General features: G+C 40.8%; 1 protein-coding gene across 3 annotated transcripts; it reads right to left on the bottom strand.

Annotated features, from left to right (window-relative positions):
- Positions 1–740: 740 nt before the first annotated feature.
- On the bottom strand, positions 741–19,462 carry fes (FES proto-oncogene, tyrosine kinase). Of its 3 annotated transcripts, none has more exons than XM_054770713.1 (18): positions 19,151–19,462; positions 17,975–18,148; positions 17,413–17,509; positions 17,120–17,303; positions 14,748–14,885; positions 14,506–14,625; positions 14,272–14,394; positions 11,818–11,995; positions 10,661–10,732; positions 9,809–9,997; positions 9,602–9,724; positions 9,429–9,482; positions 8,372–8,490; positions 8,198–8,292; positions 6,741–6,864; positions 4,159–4,316; positions 1,277–1,399; positions 741–1,162 (listed from the first exon to the last, which is right to left on the bottom strand). In XM_054770713.1, exons 1-18 carry the CDS (start codon positions 19,373–19,375, stop codon positions 1,017–1,019), a joined length of 2,442 nt encoding a protein of 813 aa, XP_054626688.1. In that variant the 5' UTR covers positions 19,376–19,462; the 3' UTR covers positions 741–1,016. The 3 variants fall into 3 exon arrangements, 2 of the variants coding, with proteins under 2 accessions (XP_054626688.1, XP_054626687.1); XM_054770712.1 differs by having other exon boundaries at positions 1,287–1,399; positions 19,151–19,438; XR_008569800.1 differs by lacking the exon at positions 741–1,162 and having other exon boundaries at positions 1,289–1,399; positions 6,741–6,835; positions 19,151–19,438.
- Positions 19,463–20,611: the final 1,149 nt, after the last annotated feature.

The following is a 20,611-nucleotide window of genomic DNA, read 5'->3' on the forward strand; positions in this document are numbered from 1 at the left end:
GCTTGTGGCAAAGTTTATATAAATATTGTAAATGACTCTCAACAGTAATGATAGCACCAATGGTAGTGCTAACACAATAAAAGGTGTCCTGGCTGGCCCACCAATATTGTAGCGCCCTACTAGACGATCTAGGGTCAACAACAGAGAGAATTTGTTCTCGTTCTGTGTGAGCTTTATTTACAAACCAGTGCGCCACCCAAAAGAAGCTGTTATTTTAAAGCACAATGCGTACATAATGTAGCTTTAACTCTTCATAACATCATAACTATATACTGTACATGTAAGTGGTTCTTACTGGACTTGTTTGTCAAAAAAGTTCCTAGAAGGGTTCAGCATGATTGCAGTGTAATTGCTACATTTCCATAAGAACAAAATGATATGTGGTTGGTTATGTAAGTCTATATAGAGTAGTATGAATGTGAAATAATTACAAGTCAGCCATAAATCATGAAGGTATGTCACAGTTAGGTCTGTAGTGACAAGCGAGGGAAACATGCTCTCTCTGACTATGGGGCTTCCAAAACTGAGACTAAAACGACAGAGCAAGAAACGGAAATTGAACTAAAAAACATTGAAACATCTTTGAAAAATAAAGTAGAAATGCAATGTTGGCTTTTTGCAAGTTACATAACAACATGCCTGAACGATCTTGTGACATACGAAACAAGAGACAGATGAAAACACGACAGACCTCACTTTTTTATTACACATATTTATTAAATTCATTTCAGTCATGTATCTATTAATATATTCTCTTTTCCTCACATTTTATTATAGTTTTTATTTTTTCATTGTAGATTTTTTTTCATACACGTTTTCTAATGTACTGTATTTCACTTTTTCAAATACTTTGAATACTTTAGGTTGCTTTATTGTTCTCATTTTATAACTAAAAACTAAATAAAAAGTAAATAACTTCTACTTTACTTCTTATTTTCACTCCTTTCAAGACCAAAATACTGGTCCGCCTGTACATTTCATTTCGACACACAAGCAAACAATGAATCACCTGGCTCCTATTGTGTAATATTCTTACAGATGTCATTGAGGTCAGCCCTCAGTTTTTTAAAAGATGGTCTATTTTTGGGTTCGTGCTGCCAGCAGCTGCTCATAAGCCTGGAGACTTCCAGTGGGCAGTCCCGTGGAGCCGCCATGCGGTATCCTAAAACACATCACCACGATAACACACTGAAATGGGTAGCGTGTTATTTAAAGCATTAAGAAGTTGCCCTTTTCATACATTGAATAGTTATGTCTGAATTATATGTGCATTTACCTTTTTCTACCTCGTCTCTTGTCTGCTGGTTGCTCATGCTGGTGTAAGGATTGAGTCCCAAGGAGAAGGCCTCCCAGAGCAGCACACCAAAGCTCCACACGTCGCTCTCTGTGGTATATCGACCTAAAAAAGCCAGCAGGGGGCAGTGTTGATATAGTCTCACACAGAGACAAAGGCTGGTAATGTTAGCTCATGTTAATATTGATGCCAACAGAATAAAATGTGGTTTGACAGAAGGGAAATAAATTAGAGACTTATTATTTCAAATTCTAACCTATAATCATTGTAAAAAACTTCTGTGGTCATGATAAGATGACAACACTGTAATTTAACTTTAATTTAATCTACCCATTTTATATACTGATTGTCCTCATTAGGGTCGTAGGTGAAATGGAGCCTATCCCAGCTGATCCTGGGCAAGAGGTGTGTACATCCTGGACTGGTCAGCTGCCAGATGCTTTATTTATTTCTTTGTATTTTATTGTATCTAATTTTATTTATAAATCAGTTTCATTATTTGACACACAACTGAAGCCCGGGTGAACAAAATAGCCTAACTTTTTTCAGAGTCAGTGACGGATTAAAATAGCTACGGTACTCTTTTACTGTTTAGTGCCGTTCTTTCTCTCGACTGTGTTGAAATGTCAGCTCGAGAGAGAGAAGTAGAAGTAGATTCTGTTGCCTATTCAATTTAGTTGTTCCTGATAACATGGCAGAGCTACAATTTCATGGTTTGTAGTACAGCTGCCCAGCTGCTTAGGAAACACATATTATCCTCATCCAACCATCCATCCATCCATCCATCCATCCATCCATCATCTCTCACATTCATACCTATGGTCAATTTAGAGTCTCCCATTAAACTAACATGCATATTTTTGGGACGTGGAAAGAAGGTGGAGTACTCGGAGTAAAACCATGGAAGCACAGGGAGGACATGCTTATTCCACACAGAAAGGGCCAAACCAAGATTTAAGGTCACTGTGCTAACTAACCACAGTAACGATTGTGCTGCCACATATCGTCCCTAACTTAGTCAAAATACTGATACAGTCCAACATCTACAAGGTGAATTGCAAGAGTTTCTGGGAGGCTGAAAAAGCTCTGACTGGTTTGGATTCTGAAACCTTTTTTCCCACAGTAAATAATGTCAATTTAAACAATATCTTCCAGTGTCAAACTGCCACCCATCATAAAACCTTTATTAACTGTCTTGGAAGACGTCATTGCGCCGCTTTTAACATGTCATGAGTAATAAAAACACTGCATTCATGTAGTCATGTAGATACACCTCCTGTAAATACCGTATACCCCAAGTATCAAACTACAGTAGATGACTGCTCTCATTGTGACTTAAGCGTAAAAAGAAGACAACTACTGTTAAAACATAAAAACAATACAACTCCTTGTCTTCATGCTGATAACTTGCGTTGGATTTCACATATCCACATCTCAAAACATTAGCACCGACGCTAATGCTAAAATCGGTTTTATACTTTCCGCATCCGCGAGGTCCGTGCGGCTCCGTGCGGACAAATGACATCATTTTCGCACCCACGCCTCCTCCAGTGGCCCTTTTAAAATCATGCGGAGATCCTCCCAGCTGAAGTACAGAAATACCAGCAGTTATATGAGGCAGCCTACCCTGACGCACAACATACAGTAGGTGTCCTGGCTGGTTCAAGCAGATGATCTATGTGTCACAACGGCAACAACGAACATGTTATTCTCCTTTTTACAAGCCAGCGTTCCTTCCAAATGATGGTAAGCTAGTTCAAGGCACTATTCGTACATGCGTACATACAAAGTACTATGCCCTACGCGGGTTCGGCCACCATGATGGTGAGCAGAATCCAGAAACACTGCATTGAAAACATGTCCTCGGAACACATTATTTGCTTTTCAAGTTCCCCAAAAACAAAGACAGGTATGTGTCATAGAAAGGACAGTGGACAAGACTTAAAGTGTATATTGTGTGGGACTCCCACACAATATAACTCAACGCTAATTTGTTTCTCTGGGGGATTCGTTGAATTAATGACAAGTCAGTGATGGTGATGATTTAGACCAGGGGTCACCAACGTTTTTTCTCGCGAGAGCTACTTTTAGAAAATGAGGAAGGATTAAATAAGCTCTGCTTCTCCATACTCCTTTTGGACATATGGAACCGTGAATTGTATTATGTGATGTATTCTAATGTAACTTGTATGCATGCTCAAATAATTTAAACCATTACCAGGTTTTAATTGACATCTACATGTAGGTCATATTTCTGCAGTATAATGGATTTATACTATATACATATATATATATATATATATATATATATATATATATATATATATATATATATATATATGTATATAGTATATTCATTGTGTTCAGTCAATAAAATGTGTCCATTTTATCGAAGTGTACGCACAGCGTATAACTTTATTTTATATTCAGCTCAGAGCGAGTGAATACACTGTACACCATTGTCCACCTAGCCCCGCCCACCTCCCTTGTTCACCATCATGGCACCATCATTCCTTTCATTTGCAGCTGAATCGGCAATCCTGTTTTAAGTCTGGAGTCCTTGGTGCATACGGTGACTTTAACGTATCATATACAGTATCTCTAAGTGTGTTATGTCTATTGTCCTCATACTTGTATATCCTAGAAGGCTCAATTTGACTGACGTGCATTTTCTACATGTCTGTAGGCACAAACTAATGTGTTGTTGCTTCCATAACTCTGACTCCGCATAGCAAGATGTCACACAAGTCATGAAGGTAGGGTGTGGTTAGATCTCGGGAGATGACTGATTGAATGCTTGCGGTGATGTATGATTACCAGTGAGTGCAGACTGGGACAGCAAGGTAAAAATAGACGTGATATACCGTAGCTGAGCGCCTCAGGAGCCGTCCATTTGATGGGAATCTGCTTGAGGCCACCCTCCACAGAGTAGACCCCATCCTCCTGTTGCCGCGACATCCCAAAATCACTGATCTTCACAACGCGACGCTCAGCCACCAGACAGTTTCTGGCTGCTAGATCTCTGCAAAACACACATGGTACATGCAAGCTGGTTGTATACACACACTTCACACACACACAAACAAAACAGTGTAAGGATTCAGAAGGAGAGCAGATGCTCTCGTTATGTCAATGATATTACATGCAAAGCACTTTGACGTGCAGCGTTAAAAGTGTCAGAACAAGTTATCACGTTCTCATCTTATCCTCATAGGCAACACTCTTTGGTGTTTTTCCTCGTTTTTTTTTCATACGCTATATTTATAGCCACTTTCATTTCATTTCTCATGCAAGCCTTGACTGGTGAAAAGTGTTGAAAATGTAACTATGGGGTCTTCACAGATTTAGAAAATAAACACAGCTGAAAGAGTCTATTCCATTTGATTGAACACACTTGCTGTGTCAACCTATAAAATGTAATCACAAACTCAACTGCATTATTCAGCGCCTTACATAGGTTCACTATGTAATCTTGCCAGGTTTTTGTGGAGAGCATCAAGACGATACATTTTTGGAAACAATGTTTCCATTTGCTCCAATCCTATATGGCCGCCAGCTTGGATTTTACAAAACGCCTGCCGTGATAAAGGTTTTGGTCAATATCTCAGCTTCTAAATACCCTAAAAATGTGATTTTGATAGCTAAGCCACCATTTTCAGGGCCAAGGAATCCAATGGTATCGAAGTACATCAGCTAGATTCAACCACAAACATATTTAAGTGAAATTTTTCATTTTATTGAATGTTTTACAAGTGATAAAACATGAACGTTCCACTAAGTTAGTTAGTGTCCATTAAGAGCCAACATGCTGCTCATGACAGAAACGTGTTAAATATTTTAGGGGACCAAGGACTCTTTACATATCGTCACCGTCATCGTCATCACGAAGTTTCACACTTGTTCAGTGTGGTCTGACACCCACTGTCACACTGGCAGAGATTGGTGCAGGATGAGAACATCTGGCAGAAGAACAGTCTGTTTCGCATTACCAGCTAGCCATCTTAATGATGGCCTTTGGAACTGGAAGGGCATCTGTCATGGTTGGTTCCAGCTGGCCATCAGACTCCTTGTGGTAGCCATTCTGTGGGGGGTCCAACTGAGGATCCTGCAGAGCAATGGTTGCTGTCCCCACACTCTGGCTTGGACATGGACTCTCAGCACGTTGTCTCAGAGCTCCAAGGGTCGGAAGTAGCGTGTCACTTTCTACCATATGCTCGCAGAAGAGATGCCGGAGTTCGGAGATGGTCCAGATGCAGATGCGTTTGGGGGAGAAGGCTGCACAGATGAAGCTAGCCAGAGTTGCCAACATAGTTTTGATCACTTCTGCCTCTGCTGAAAGCAGCTGCAGAGAATGTTTTCCACACGGCACAGTGGAGGGGGTACCTTCATGATCAGAGTGCTTTTTCCTTCAGTGGAACAATAAAGCTTCAGGTTGTGCAGGGGCGTCAAATATCAGCTGGCTATGTGGATGATGTTGCAGAGGGCATCCCTCATGACTGAAGTCCCTCGTCTGTGTGGTAATGACTGAGTTTTTCAACACGAAACCGCTGCAGTTCACAATGGCCGCCTGAAAAAGGACTTCTTTCAGAGGAATATCGTCACTCTTTTGGACCATCCTGCGTGTCCCCCTGATCTAAATCCAACTGAGAACATTTGGGAATGGATGGCAAGGGAAGTTTACAAAATGGACATCAGTTCCGACAGTGGACGATATCTTCACCACCTGGAGCAACATTCCCGCTAGCCTCCTGGAAACACTGGCATCAAGCATGGCCAAACCAAACACTTCTTACTGGGTCCTTTTTTCAACACTTTATTTATATTTTAGGGGGGTTTGGGTTTTTTTTTTTAAGAAGTGGTCTTAAACTTTTGATCAGCTGACAAATAGTCTATTTCAGTTTAATGGTTGTTTGCAATAAATTGCTTACTCAAAATGTTTTTGTATCGCTCCCATTTCTTCTTTTTGCATTTTGAAGCTCTACTTAGAACATCCAACAGTGCAAAATGTAAATTCATGCAATTTTTCAACTGGTCTTAAAATTTTGATCAGGAGTGTAATGGATGTACATGGATTTTAAAGAAGGAAAATCTTTTTAAAAATTTTTTTAATATCTCCAATATCTTGTAGTATATTTTAATGATCTGGACTATCATTTTTTTCCGTTTTCGGTGTTTATTTATTTTAGTTGATCAAACTATTTACAGTCAACCCAAACATTAGATTTAAAATGCCTGTTGTTTTGATGAATGGAATAATGGCTTTTCCAGCATGTTTGTAATCATGTTGTGTTCAATGTAACTTTGTTCAGGATGTTGAAAATAAACTATACCATTCCCATCATCATTACCAAAGTGGCAAAAGAGTGGCAACAGTACATAAAAGAAAACAATGCATCCAGTTTGCTAAACCAACATCTTTGTATCTCCAAGCTTGTTGTTTGTCTACCTGTGAATGCACTTCTTTTTCTCGAGGTACTCCATGCCGGCTGCAACATTTTCTGCCATCCTGACCAACATCTTGGGGGTCAGATTTGAACCTTCCTGTCGCAAGAAGGAGAGGAAATCTCCACCTTGTCAAACGTGCACACACAGAGATGATAGAGGAGCAAAATGGAAAAACAATGAAGGTGTTGGGGGAAACAAGGCAAGGGGAAAAAAAACACTATAAATGTTTGAATTATGGATGCAGTGTTTTTTTTACCTCAACTGCAAAAATGACGACGTGTTAATTGGAAGCAGGCAATAATTGGAAAGAAAATTTGTGATACATAACTTCTTTTTTTCTTTGATAATGAAGTGAAACTTGAGAAACTGGAAAGGGGAACATTGCTGTCTTTGACCTGATGGTCACTTAATAACAAGTACAACACAGCAGCAACGGAGCCAATGTTGTAATAGCTGTGAGGAGCAAACGGCTCAGCCAGCATTCATTTTACTGTCGATGCACTGTAACATGCATGCATTTCACACCAACACTTGAGTAGTGCAACGTTTTAAATCATAGGTAGAAGTTGCTGGATGCTGGCCATTCAGGATCATTCAAATGCAGCCACTGCCATCTCGTGAAGCTGCCTACAGCCACAGCTGGTAATGCCAATGTTTTCTGACCTGGCACCAGTAAAATACCCAGGCGGTCATTTGCTTTTGTAGACCACTCCAGGAAGCTGAATACAGATGGTATTGGAGTATTTACAGTACACGTACTATACCAGCGGCTCTCAACTGGTTTGGCTGAGGGAACCACCATCACACTTCAGCGACAAGCGGTGACCCAAATTGCGGAATTTTTCTAACTCTAATTTGTCAAATATCTCATTTATTCAAATGAAATGTATTTATTCAAATTTTTTATTTCAAGGGACTGTTTGCAACGGTTACACGACTGCCTAAAGGACGCTAACGTTTGAACTTTCAGCAAACATTATATCTCGGAAAATCAAGCGAGCCCGGTTGCTCTGATTCAACACTGAGTTTAGTAAGAAGAAGAAGAAGACGGACGGTACGTTAAGTCCACAGTTGATGTCCTTCCCCTCCCACTTTAGCTTGACAACGTCGCCCAAAAACACGGCACGCATGTCGTGGTGGAGTAGCAAACGAATACTACAGACATGAGGTGCATTCACGGACATCAGGTCAGTTTTTTTTGGCAAAGACCCCACGACTGCTCCGGTCGCAACCCACCAGTTGAGAATGACTGTACTATACCTTAATATGACAAACATCATAGTTCACAATTAAATATGGTGTTGTAGGAATGCTGCTTGGTGGTTTCTGCATAATCCATACTATTCACTAATAACTACATCATTTTTATGGTTTTATTAGGTCCTGACTAGTGTCAAGGCCACAGTGACATTTTTACAAGATTTCCAAATAAATTCCCCCACAACAATGCATGTTTACCTTGAACCAGTTCCATTATAATATAGATGGGCTGTTTCTGTGTGCACACGCCAATCAGCTTTACAATGTTGGGATGATCGTACTGTTTGAGGATCCTGAAGACAGGACACAGCAACAGTATGATGAGTGTGAGGTGTGTCTGTGCGCCACGTAATCATGCAGTCCTTCACTAACCTGGCCTCCATCAGGAACTTATTCTTCTGCTCTGGTGCCAAACTCTCCTTGCAGGCCTTCACTGCGACAGGAGTGTTATCACATCGCAAGGTTCCACTGTACACCTCTCCAAAGTTACCCTGTGTCGTCAAAACACCTTGGAAATACATCATCATAGTCTGACAGTCATCATTATCTGTTCTAAAACTGACAAACAGCTACACATAGTTGAGATAGCTGGGGTCAAAGTTCAGTATGTTCCTTTTAGGACTCCACCAGCCACAATTATCAGAGACACTAGTCAATCAATCCTCTTTATTCTGTTTTTTTACTTGGATGATATCTGATTGGGCTATTTCTACAGTAACTGTTTTCAAGTTTGTTTGTTTTTTTTTTAGTGCTTTTTTCAACCAATTAACTTTAATATTTTATTTGCAATTTTTCCACTGTTCCCAATCTTACCATGCATGTATCTCGCACACAAATGCACTAAAACAGGGGTCTCAAACTCAATTTACCTGGGGGCTGCTGGAGATAGGGTCTGGTTGCGGCTGGGCCGCATGGAGTATTAGGAATAGGGCTGGGTATCTCAGGGTACCCCACAATACGGTATGACACGCGATGCACGGCTCCCGATAATGGTAATATCTCGATACAGTGATAGGGTGAAACAAAAAAAGAAATACATTTCATGGTTTGTGTTTTGCTGCATTCAGCTGGGATAGGCTCCAGCTTACTCGTGACCCTAATGAAGACAAGCGATGCAAAAGTGGTGGAATTTTTGCAGCATATTTTAACCAGCCTACAAGCAGCAATGGTACAAAAAGAATGAGGATGTCTGATGTCTCTCAAGTAGATCAATGCTATAAAGTAGAATCATATCAAAAAGAACTATTTTTTATAGCATTTACACTACTCCTCCATGTCTAGTCACGGGCCGCAAAATATGACCCGGCGGGCCACAAATGGCTCACGGGCCGCGAGTTTGAGACCCCTGCACTAAAACAACACAGAACCTCAGTAGGTGAAAGTGAAAATGCAATGCATAGAAAATATTGTCAGCGTCAAGCTTACCCACCCGCCCGATGAGGTTTCCTAATATAACATCATCATGTTCCAGGACCCATTTGTCCTGGAATAAATGAGCAAAAAGCAGGCGACCCATTAAGCAGTTAACGGGTAATATTTTACCTAAATGGAAGAGCTAAGTGAGTGATCACATGGAGGCAAAAGGAGCAAATGATGCAGCACCTTGAGCACAGGTTTCCTCAGCTGTATATTATACTTCCTGGTGATGTGCTGTCGTGAGGAGAGCAGATGATGGATCAGCTGCGGGATGCTGCAGAAGCTCTCCCCGTCTAAGCGGTACTGATTCTTCATCACACCCAAAAGCATTGACAGAGAGTGAGGTGGATACTTGAGATGACAATCTCCGTCGCATACTGTGAGGTCACTTACATCTGTGTTCTGGATGAGGAAATGCTTGCAGGAGCCATCCCAGTGCACAGAGAGCACGTAACCATGTTTTTCTAGACTCTGTCTCACCAAGAAATCACCATCACACCGAAGGAGCAGCTGGACCTCCAGCCTGGGAATGGCTCCGTGGTACCAGTCCTGCTGCTCCAGGGGACGATCTGCTTCCTTTAGCTAGAGCACACAGGATGGTAGTCATCATCGAATAAAAGAGTCTGATCACCTCCGCCAACCTTCTTGGGAGTCCTTGTCAATAGTAACAGTAAAATATTATTATTTAACACCATTTTTAGCAGCATTTTCTAAGCATGCACAGAGCTTGTTTTGTTGAATTTCTATTCAGGACACCCTGGTCAATGCTGTCAACAAATATAATAAATAAATGATGTAACCTAACCCTCTGCTGCCTTCACAAGCTCCAGAAAGTGACAGGTGGATGTTGTTGTTTGCATCTCGGGATATTTTATTTTTTTCCCCCAGCAAAAACATGATGAATTGTTTACTACAGTACAACGTCAATACTCACCGGACACTTCATTTGGCACACGTGTACTATCTAATGAGCGCCAGGAGATGTTGTGCCTTTACAAAGATAACGCTCGGTTTTGTTTGATACTGTCAGTGTGGTACAGCACAGTTAGACATGACTGCAAGCTACAACCACAATTACATGAAGACCTCTTTGACTGTGTCAATCAAAACTGAGCATTATTATCTTCGTCAAGGTCGAATCGTTAATACAGCTCTTGTGTTGGAGCTCATCAGATTGTGCACCTAATCATTAGGTCCTAATGCATAGGCCGACCCAGCTTCATTGTGACAAAGTGCTGAACCTACATCAGTTTTGTGTTGAAACAGAATGTTTTTGATCCCATTCCCGAAGAGCTTGGATGCTGTTTGGTTGCCATCCTGAAAAGCAGAATCAGAGCCAAACATCATCATGAATGCAATTATCCCACCGACGATGTATGCATAAACCTTTAAACTCCTGATTAATTGATGCATGTGTAAAAAAAAACGTGCAGCGGTACAGAGGACTAGTAGGGCCACACTGTAAAGAAAAAAAAAAGCTACACTAAAGTCATGATGTTCTTAAGTGGTCATTTTAACGAGCGGATATCAAAATTCCCACGCAAGCAGCCTGAGACCAGAAGCCACTGTCTCTCTGTAGAGACCTGCCATATATTAATGACAAAACATGATGTAATATATGTTTAAAACGCTGGCTGGATTATTGAATAAAGCAAAGAAAACACGTGATTTCCCTTTGTGTGGTTCTTTCTCAGGAACAGACGTAAGCGTTTGCACAATAACATTAAAGTGGGACAGAAGTAACATCCTTGACAGTTGCACATAAAAGTATTCAACTCCCCTGCAAAATGTACATACTTTATTTAGAAGGCCGATTTCAATAAATAGTAACCGTTTGTAATAGTTACGTGTATGTTGAGCAGTTTCCATAGTTTTTGTCTTGTTGGTTTACTGCAAACCACTGCAAGTTTACAAATAAATATAATTTACAATGGGGGTCCAATGATTTTAAGTGAAACTGTATAAATTTATGTCACTCAAATTCATTCTGGTCAGCAAAATGATGGATTTAGGAGGATTTTGATGGGTTTGACGTTCCTCAAAACGCAGCCAGTAAAGAGCAATAAAGACTAAAAGACTTCTGTCCAAGCTGAAATAACCAAATATGATTTATTGGCAGTTGAAAGCGACTGGTGATATTTCAAGAGTGGGGGGAAGCGTCCATAAAAAGTGAGCTTCATTTGTATAACTTTAAGTGCTTTCATTACCAGCAGAGACATCAGACTGAGACACGTCAGCAGCTGGAAGCAGCCCAAAGTAATCAGAATCTAATCTATTTTCATGATTAATCTTCACACTTTTAAAACAGCTTGTTTAACCTTTGGGTCATCATAAGCGTAAATATACAGCATTTGATAGGAACATACACATGAGTCGAAGAGGGAACCTCTACCAGAACGTACGTGGTGTCCTGCGTCCGTGTTCATCTGCATAGCAGGCGGAGGTTCTTTGGAGCCCAGCTGCTCCAACTTTGTTTTCAGAATCAGCCTCTGGACCTCCAGCTTGGCCCTCCTGCCTTGAGACAGAGCGACCTGCTGCCGACACTCCTCCAGAGCATGTCTCCTGCTGAGTTGGTAGACCCTGAACACAATCATATGTTGAATTCGGTGACACGTCACTGAAAACGAAGGAGAGACGAAATATCAAGAGGAAGGCAGTGTGGTCCGCGGGGCAAAGGATTATGTGGAAGAAGAATGTGAGTGTGAAAGGTTGTCATGTGAGGCAAAAATAAATGAGAAAAAGAAAGGAAATATTCAGAAAAATAAAGTAACTTCCATACATCAATATTTGGCCATAATGTATTTGTATTGTATTATTAAATAGAATTGTTTTGTTGCATGACTGTAGACACATTTGTCAAGCAAGTTATTTTCCCCTCCCTCCCCCACTGCTCTTCAGCCTGCCTTAGACACCCTTCCCCGACATTTCATGGCCTCTTCCTTGACCTATGCACCATTCTCCACAAAGTTTTCCCAGAAATCAGTTGGGTTGTTTTTGTGTGATCCTGCAGGGTAGCTAACAAACCAGCAAACAGCGTAAAACAAAAGCTAAACTCCGTCCAGTCTCATGGGGGTAATTAATTTCCTATTTTAAGCAACTTGCAAGACAAAGAATCCACACAAGTGAAGCAATGAGACGGTACAAGACAACACAGACGTCAATAAGTTCTATCGACAAGCGGGGTCGATAAAGAGGCAACCTTTCTGGTGCGGCTTCACTAACTCAACATCCCTGTAGAGCCCAGAGGGAAGACTCCATGAAGCCCTGCTACTGCTATTTCTACCATCAGAAACGTGTCCCTGGAAATATGTATACTCCGGTATATTGATCCATGATCATATCATATACGCAGTCTCGTGTAGCTCATCCTGTTCTGACTAGATCCTCCTACACGTAGACAGATGCTGTATGCAAAGCTACTAGAAAACTAACATTTTTGCATGACTCGGAAAAGCTTTGTTTATCAGTGTTTTGAAAATGAAGGCCAAATATAGCGTTGAAGTGACAGAATACCAACTTTGCAGAGAAGAGGGTATTCCACGTTTGTTGACTGTGTGGCAGCACTTGTTTGTTTAACAACAATTTAGTTTGAAGACAACCTATTAGCACTTGAACAATTTGCACAATGAACTGCAAAAATCGTGTGAGAATAGATCGTGTGTTCGGTGACTGCTGATTAGTGGCGGGCGTAGCAGTTGCACACCCTATGGTACTGTTTTGCTGTCGTTTTTAAACAATTTTGTTGATTTTTGTTCCTGCATCTGCTAGATAAGACAACATTGTTTTATCATGCATCATGAATTATTTGTGTTATCTGAGAAATGTATAAATTGTATAATTGGAAGATAAATTAGAATTTTAAATGCACATCTGACAGTAGCAGAGGACAGATACGTTTTCTTGGTATGTAGCCTACTAGTGGTTGCATGACCATATGCGCTTAAAAAATGTTCTTTTTTCAAAGCCATAATATTATAATAAACAAAACAACAAATAAAGTTGCAATTTTTGAATAATCCCTGCGATTGGCTGGCAACCAGTCCAGGGTGTACCCCGCCTGTCGCCCGAAGTCAGCTGGGATAGACTCCAGCATGCCCCCGCCACCCTAAAGAGGAGAAGCGGTATAGAAAATGGATGGATGGATATTTGAAAAATTAGGTGGTGGGAAAAGTTGCAATGTTAGGAGAATTAAGTCCAAATATTATGGGAATAAAGTCATAATTACGAGTAGAAAATTTACAACAGGAAAGTTGAAACAGCTTCAATGAAACAACAACAGCAGAAATGGAAAAAGCAATGTAATTTTACAAAGATAAAGTCAAAATATTAAGAGAAAAAAATCGCATTCTAACAATAAAAAAAGTTGCAATTTTACGTGAATAAACTTGTAATATTATTAGGAAAAATCATGTCATTTTAGTAGCATAGAGTTGAAATATTAAAGAAAAAAAAGTTTTTTTAAAAGTTGCAATATAGTATTATGAGAAACAAAATAAAGTTGTAATTTTGGGGAAATTAGGTTGGGGAAAAAGTTAAAATATTATGGCAATAAAACCATAATATTACAAGAAGCTTTGTTCAGAAAAATCTTTGAAATATTTTTGGAAAATTAAAAAAAAAACAAGCAAAAATGGGGAAAAAAAGAGCCAAGATTGAAGTTCACACTGATGATACGCTTCACCTACATCACAAAGCTGAGATGCAGCTTAAAAAAAAAGAAAATTAAATATGGTTTCTTAGCATATCTACATGTGTTGGTTTACAAAATATCTAAGTGGCACCTTGCATTTTTCAACATATGGCTCTCGGTGGGAAAGGTTTGGGCACTCCTGGGCTAGGCCATGTTGTCCACTCACCTCTGGCCCTTCCTGGTTCCTCCCCCCTCCATCTCCAAATCCAACTCCAGCTGTTCTACTGAAACCTGCTGGGAGCCGAGACACCGGGTCAGATCCAGCAGTTCCTCCTCTATCGCAGTCAGCCTGGGCCAGGAAGATGGAGACACACAATGGACATGAGGAAACACAAACGGGGAGTCCGGAAGAAGAAAAAGTGGTGAAAAGTGGAATATGAGATGTGTTATTTGTCCTCACTTATGCTGCATTGTCTCCAGTGTTAAGTCATTTAACTCCACATCTTGAGGGTTTAGTTTCTCTGTGTTCTCCAAAAGACTGCAATCAAATTCTGCACAAACAGGAATCTCCTCCACAGACCTGTACACACACGCGCACACACACGCGCACACACACAGAGTTCACACAGTTCACATGATTATTGCTCTAGCCAGGCTTGCTCTGTGCCTGCTCGACCTTCTATGGAGAGAAAGCCTCGCTACCTGTTCTGTTGGATGAAGCTCTCATACTCTGTGAGAGGATCGATGGACATAATAGCAGTCGACATCTCTCTGTGGATGTGCACGACTTCATGATGAACCAGGGAGGAAATATCAAAATACTCCTGCAGGATCTCCTTTCTGGAACAGACATTCATGTGAACCTTCAATTTAGACACCTGCAAAAATAACGACATCCAGTATGTGTGCATATGAACGGACAGACTTATGCAGAAAGACAGACATTTACATTACTATATTGCTGTGCTGTATGTGTGTCTGTGAATGGACAGACAGATCTTTAAATCATGTCTGTATGCATACATTGCGTGTGAATGCAAATGGACAAACAGTTATTTGCTTTTTGTGGGACGTGAATAGACAGACAATGATGTTGTGTTTGTGATATACAGTATGTGTGAATGATACACGTATATATATATATATATATACATATATATACTGTACATAGATAGACAGATAGAGTACATGTTGTGTGTCGTTTATCACAACTTTATGGTTCGAATTTTGCGGCTTCACTCTATGAGGGTTTTTCAAAAATACATTAATTGAAAAATCATGCTGTTTCGTGGTTGAATATGACCGACCTATCATTCAAAACATATGTATATTTAAGCATTTGTTTCATATTGTTGCCTAAATTCAGCATTTTCAAGCGTAAAAATGGCTAAAATGAAGTAAAATCCAAATATAAGGCATTCAAAAGACGCATTCAAAGATGTTGACGCAGTATTCTACACTGGTCGCCAGGTTTGATCGCCGGAACACGAGGCTTTGAGTACAGGTTTGAATTATTTCACAACTTGCACAATAATCTGTAAGATAAAATGAAATTGAGGGTTAATTTTTAAATGCTGCTGATGCTTTTAAATGTTAGCATGAATGTCCCCACTGTACCTGTCTGAGCTCCTGCAGCCTCACTCCCCAGGCAGGCCTCTGAGGTCTGGAGATAAACTGCTCCTGTGTGTCCTCCTCTCCAGACTCACCACAATAGAAGACAAAGCCTTTTTTGTGGCATAAAGTATGGAGCGGCCTCCTTCTGCACATCATAGCTGCACAAACACTCCAGCACTTTAAAACCCCGCTGAAAACTGAATCTTTTTTCAATGGCGTTCAACAACGACTAAACAAGCACATTGATTTTGACTTTGTATGTTTTTTGCTAAAATTTGCCGTCTACCTGATGTAGTAGTATGTTTATTTTGTTTATTGTTTTTTGATTGCTTTTATTGTTCCTGTCTGTATGGCTTGTGCAGCACTTTGGCCAACCCGAGTTGTTTTAATTGTGCTATAGAAATAAAGTTTGACTTGAAAAACACTGACTACTGTTGCCGCTGTAACCCACGGCAAAATCAAACTCAACTCTGACCCCCGACATCACTGCCTGTCCACCACTCACTCTGCTCATATTTATAGCAACAAACATGAGCACAAGTCTTATTTATGTCTTATTTTCTGCTATTATGTCTAATATATCGGGTAATACAAGTGTAAAGGTGACTATAGAGGTGTTAGTTCATGTCTAGAGGGCTCTAATAATGTCAAAAAACTTATTTAGAAGGTTGTAAACAGGTTTTCTATGCTCTAATTAAGAAACTATTCCATTTATAAATAAGGAATCCTATGTCGCGGAAAAATTCACTTATCTCGTTTGGGTCTGGAACCAATTAACCTCGATCAGCGAGGGGTTTCTGTATTAGAATAGATAGACTGAAAATAATGTAACGTGTGTATGTGAACAGAGAGACAGTGATTTGCATTTTGTATGTATGTGAATGGACAAACAGATGTTTCCATGCTGTGCAGATGAATATATGACTGGACAAATGTACATTATGTGTGTGTAAGAATCGATATACAGCACACGTATTAACATAATATGTGTAGGTGTGATATACAGTTACGTTTTGTGTGTGTGAGTGTATGTGCATGAGTATTATGTGTGTACATGAGTGGACAGGTGTGTGAAAAAGCATGGAAAAAGCTTAGTGTGTGTGTGGTAACGCACATTAGAATACACATTTCATTGCAGTGGATTACAGTATATATCGCAGAGTAGTGATTGCAAAATGAAAGGGCATAAAAAATGTGCATAAAAAAATGTTTGTGCTCCACGAATTCTGCCTAGCAACAAAATGCGAGTAAAAATATCAGTTATTATCAGTTGTCAGTTGCAATAATGAATGACATCTGTACCGTATGTGTTCTTTAGTGCATCATTTGTGGGGACTTTGGAATTTAAAAAGCTTTATTGAGTGTTTAGCGCCCCACTAGTTCCCGTATAAAAACTCTTTTGGGACAAATGAAACTGAATCAGTTTGAGTCGAACCAGACAAAAAGAAATCTGGACTTACAGGATGAGCACCGCCTCCTGCTGGAGAGCCTGCAGTGCATTAAGCATGGCAGGCTGGATGTGAGCGTGATGCTGCTGCTGGTAGACTTGAGCCGCACGGACAGACAGCACGTACTCATTGTGCACCTCGTGGAGCTTCAGCGTTGCCTTGAAGCAACGTTCTTTTGCTCTTTCGCGCTCCTTTTCTGTGCTCGCATGCAGCGCGTACAGGAAGAGCACAATGAATGCTGGAATGAGCTGCTTAGTTATGTATTGTGAATGTCAAGACAAGTGAGGCAAAGTGAGAACGTGTACCTTTACTGGCTTCCTGGAACTTCCTCTTTGCATGGGAAACATCTCTCGCTGCCTGCCTGTAGCTGGTCTTCAGCCTCTCCAGCTCTGTTTGCGTCACCTGGGGCACAAAACAGCTTTGCTGACACACACGCACGAAAAAACACGCACATTGGACACAACAAGAGCTATACACTATGTCAAATATTGTACAAATGCTCAGTTTTAATTGACACCATGAGAGAAGTATTCATGTAACCTATGGTGGGTGCGTTGCTGCATTCTGCTCAAGAGTACAATAGGAGTGTAATAGGGAAGAAGCCTGCCATTAAATTGAGGGAGTGTGAGTGTGATGTGAGACAGGCTGTGCTCCTCTGCACGGAAGCATGAAATATAAAAATACTGTATGAGGAAATGGTCTGGCCATCTGATAACATCACTGACATGCTTGTTCACTTGCAACCACTTGCAAAATCTCATCTAGCATGCATCCATCTCCACGCAAAACAAGTTTGTTGAACGCATGTTTGACTGTGTGTGTGTGTGTGTGTGCGTGTGTGTTTGCGTGTGCTTGTCAGTCACGCACTTTGCTGAGCTCCTGCCTCAAGAGGCTCCACTGCTCTGCGTAGGTTTTGCGGAGCTGCTGTTTGTCTCGGATGAGCAGTGTCAGTTTGCTGACGGGTCCGTTCAGCAGATCTTCAGAGCATTTCCTCATCAGTTGGCTGAGAAGGTCTGTCTGTGAGACCAGAACTCCCCATGACTGAGGGCAAGGAAACAGGTGGAGAGTTACTACATCGCGTCTACAATAATGGTATTGTATGAATTCATCAATTAAGATTTAAGGATTTTTCACTGAGAAACTGTCCAATAGACCATGGTGGTCTGGGGCTGCATGAGTGCTGCCTGCACTGGGTTCTTTGAGGGAAACATGAAATCCAACATATACAGTAATCCCTCGTTGATCACAGTCAATTGGTTCCAGACCCAACCGTGATAAGTGAATGACACAGCTATTAATTCATCTACAGTATTTTTGAAAAACTGATAGAGTGAAGCCAAGAAGTTCAAACCACAAAGTGCCGAAGGACGACTGTACTGCGATATTCTGAAGCAATCATCTCCTGTGGGGAAACTGGGTTGCATGGCAGTTTTCCAACATGATAAGGAGCCCAAGCACACCTCCAAGATGACGGGCGCTTTGCTGAGGAAGCTGAATGTGAAGATGGAGGGGTCAAGTATGTCTCTAGATCTGGCCCCAACTGAGGGGCATTAAATGGTAGGAAGGTGGAGGAATGCAAGGTGTTTAACATCCGCCAGTGACGTCATCATGGAGGAGCGGAAGAGGATTCCAGTAACAATCTCTGCAGCACATAAAGGCTGTGTGTTGACTCATTTTCAGTGGATAGTAACTCTATACCGCTGTACAAGCTGTACATGAATCATTCTAAAGTATATCCAACTTTCATTCCAATAAAATTGTCCCTTGAAAAGATATATCATAAAACGGTTGCTGAAATGTGGGGCATGTACTCACTTTTGTGAGGTACTGTACCTAAATAATGTAACCACAATGTTAGAAAGAGTATTATTATTATTCGTAGTAGTAGTATTTATACACCACTGAAAACTACAACCAGTGAACTTTCATAGAAGTGGTAGGGAGTGTACTGTTCTAATTCCACTAAATTCACAGTTTCTGTGAAGGGATGCTGTTCCTCTTCTACTTCTAACAGTTGATGGGAAATGTAGTGTGCGATCTGACCTTGTTGATCTGGCTGATGTGGTCCAGTCCCGGACCAGGCTGGGGCCGCTCTTGCTTGTCCACCAAGAGAGCCATGTGGTGCAGCTGCACTGCAAACTCCCTTTCGCTCTTTGCTCGCTGGCCCATCCACTTCTTCATGACCTCCATCAGGTGAAGCTCTGAGTCCAGCAGCTTCAGCACAGCCGCATGAGCACGCGGGCAGCGCAAGTCCTCCCCGAAGCCCATCTGGGACCACGTAGAAGCAAAACTCAAGCAAGAAGGTGTCCCTACAGAAGCTGTGTGTTGCCGTCACAATCTTGAAACAAAGTGGTGTGCTGTCGCAGCAGCTGCGCTGACCAAAGATAAGTTACTTCCCTGCTTCATGTTCATGTCAGGCTGCACTTCCTCATTGGGCATGGTTTTATTTAAGTGTCACTTTCATTTAGCGACTTATTTAAATAACTCAAAAAAATACATTAACATGTGCTACACATCATTATTTCTAAATCTATGTAATTAATACTGGAAAGCTTCTACAAAACAGCCAAATGTTGAGAGGTTTCAAACATAAGCGACATTTACAACCTCCAAAACCTCAAGTTTCCCCTGTTTTTGTTTGTGGACATGAGTGTGACATTTTTTACATCACTGTGGACCCTGCTGACATCTTTATTTAAAACATGAGATTACGATGATAACCACAGTGCATTTGCACTTCCTTCTGGTGCTCTTCTTTAAGCACGGTAATCTTCAACTGTGTGCACTGTTTTTAATGCTCTGCAGCCACCGTGGATTTGGAGTCCATACCGAGGCATACCTATGAACAAAATATTGTCCAGTAAATAGGGGAAACCCCGCCTCCCCCCTTTCCATTAAGTGAAATTCATTCATTCTTTCATTTTCAATGCCGCTTGTCCTCACTAGTGTGGCGGGGTTGGGTGGAATTTTTATATTTAATTTTATTGTATTCATTGATGCATGCAATTATTGTGTTCCTGCTCATTTCTAAATAATATTATTTAATTTCTTAATAATGTTCTCTGAAAGTTATGCACATTGCAAATGTAATCATGTGTGTTTATGTTTAAAAAGATGGCATAGACGCGTGATGTCCAGGGAGCGGCCTGGGGGCCCACTGGAAACCACTGGCACAGGCAACAAAAATGGCTTGGTTTGGCTTCAGCAAACGTGGGTAGCAACTTAACGACCAATGAAAAATGTAGGCCCCCGGTCGACACCAGTTTAGAACAAAGTTGTGAGTACAATTGGTAATTTATTGTTTTTAAGAAATTATATGTGCAGGACACTTTACCACCAAATAGGCTTTCTTTTAATACTTTGACGGCAAATGGCACAATTGCCAACTTTATGAACACAATTAAACTCCTGTAACAGTCAAAGGTTTGAACACACCTGCTAATTCAATATGATAAAAACGTTTAGGACGGTATTTTGGTTAAGTTCTATACAATAAGGACCTGT

Source organism: Dunckerocampus dactyliophorus, chromosome 3 (assembly GCF_027744805.1).
Source record: "Dunckerocampus dactyliophorus isolate RoL2022-P2 chromosome 3, RoL_Ddac_1.1, whole genome shotgun sequence".
NCBI classification, from domain to species: Eukaryota; Metazoa; Chordata; class Actinopteri; order Syngnathiformes; family Syngnathidae; genus Dunckerocampus; species Dunckerocampus dactyliophorus.

Excerpts from the sequence above, each read along its gene's own strand:
- fes (XM_054770713.1), bottom strand. The coding sequence starts at position 19,375 with ATGGGCTTCGGGGAGGACTTGCGCTGCCCGCGTGCTCATGCGGCTGTG. Across the intron at positions 11,996-14,271 it reads GGAACCAGGAAGGGCCAGAG|GGTCTACCAACTCAGCAGGA; the intron begins GTGAGTGGACAA and ends GATTGTGTTCAG. Across the intron at positions 1,400-4,158 it reads TCCTGAGGCGCTCAGCTACG|GTCGATATACCACAGAGAGC; the intron begins GTATATCACGTC and ends TGGCTTTTTTAG.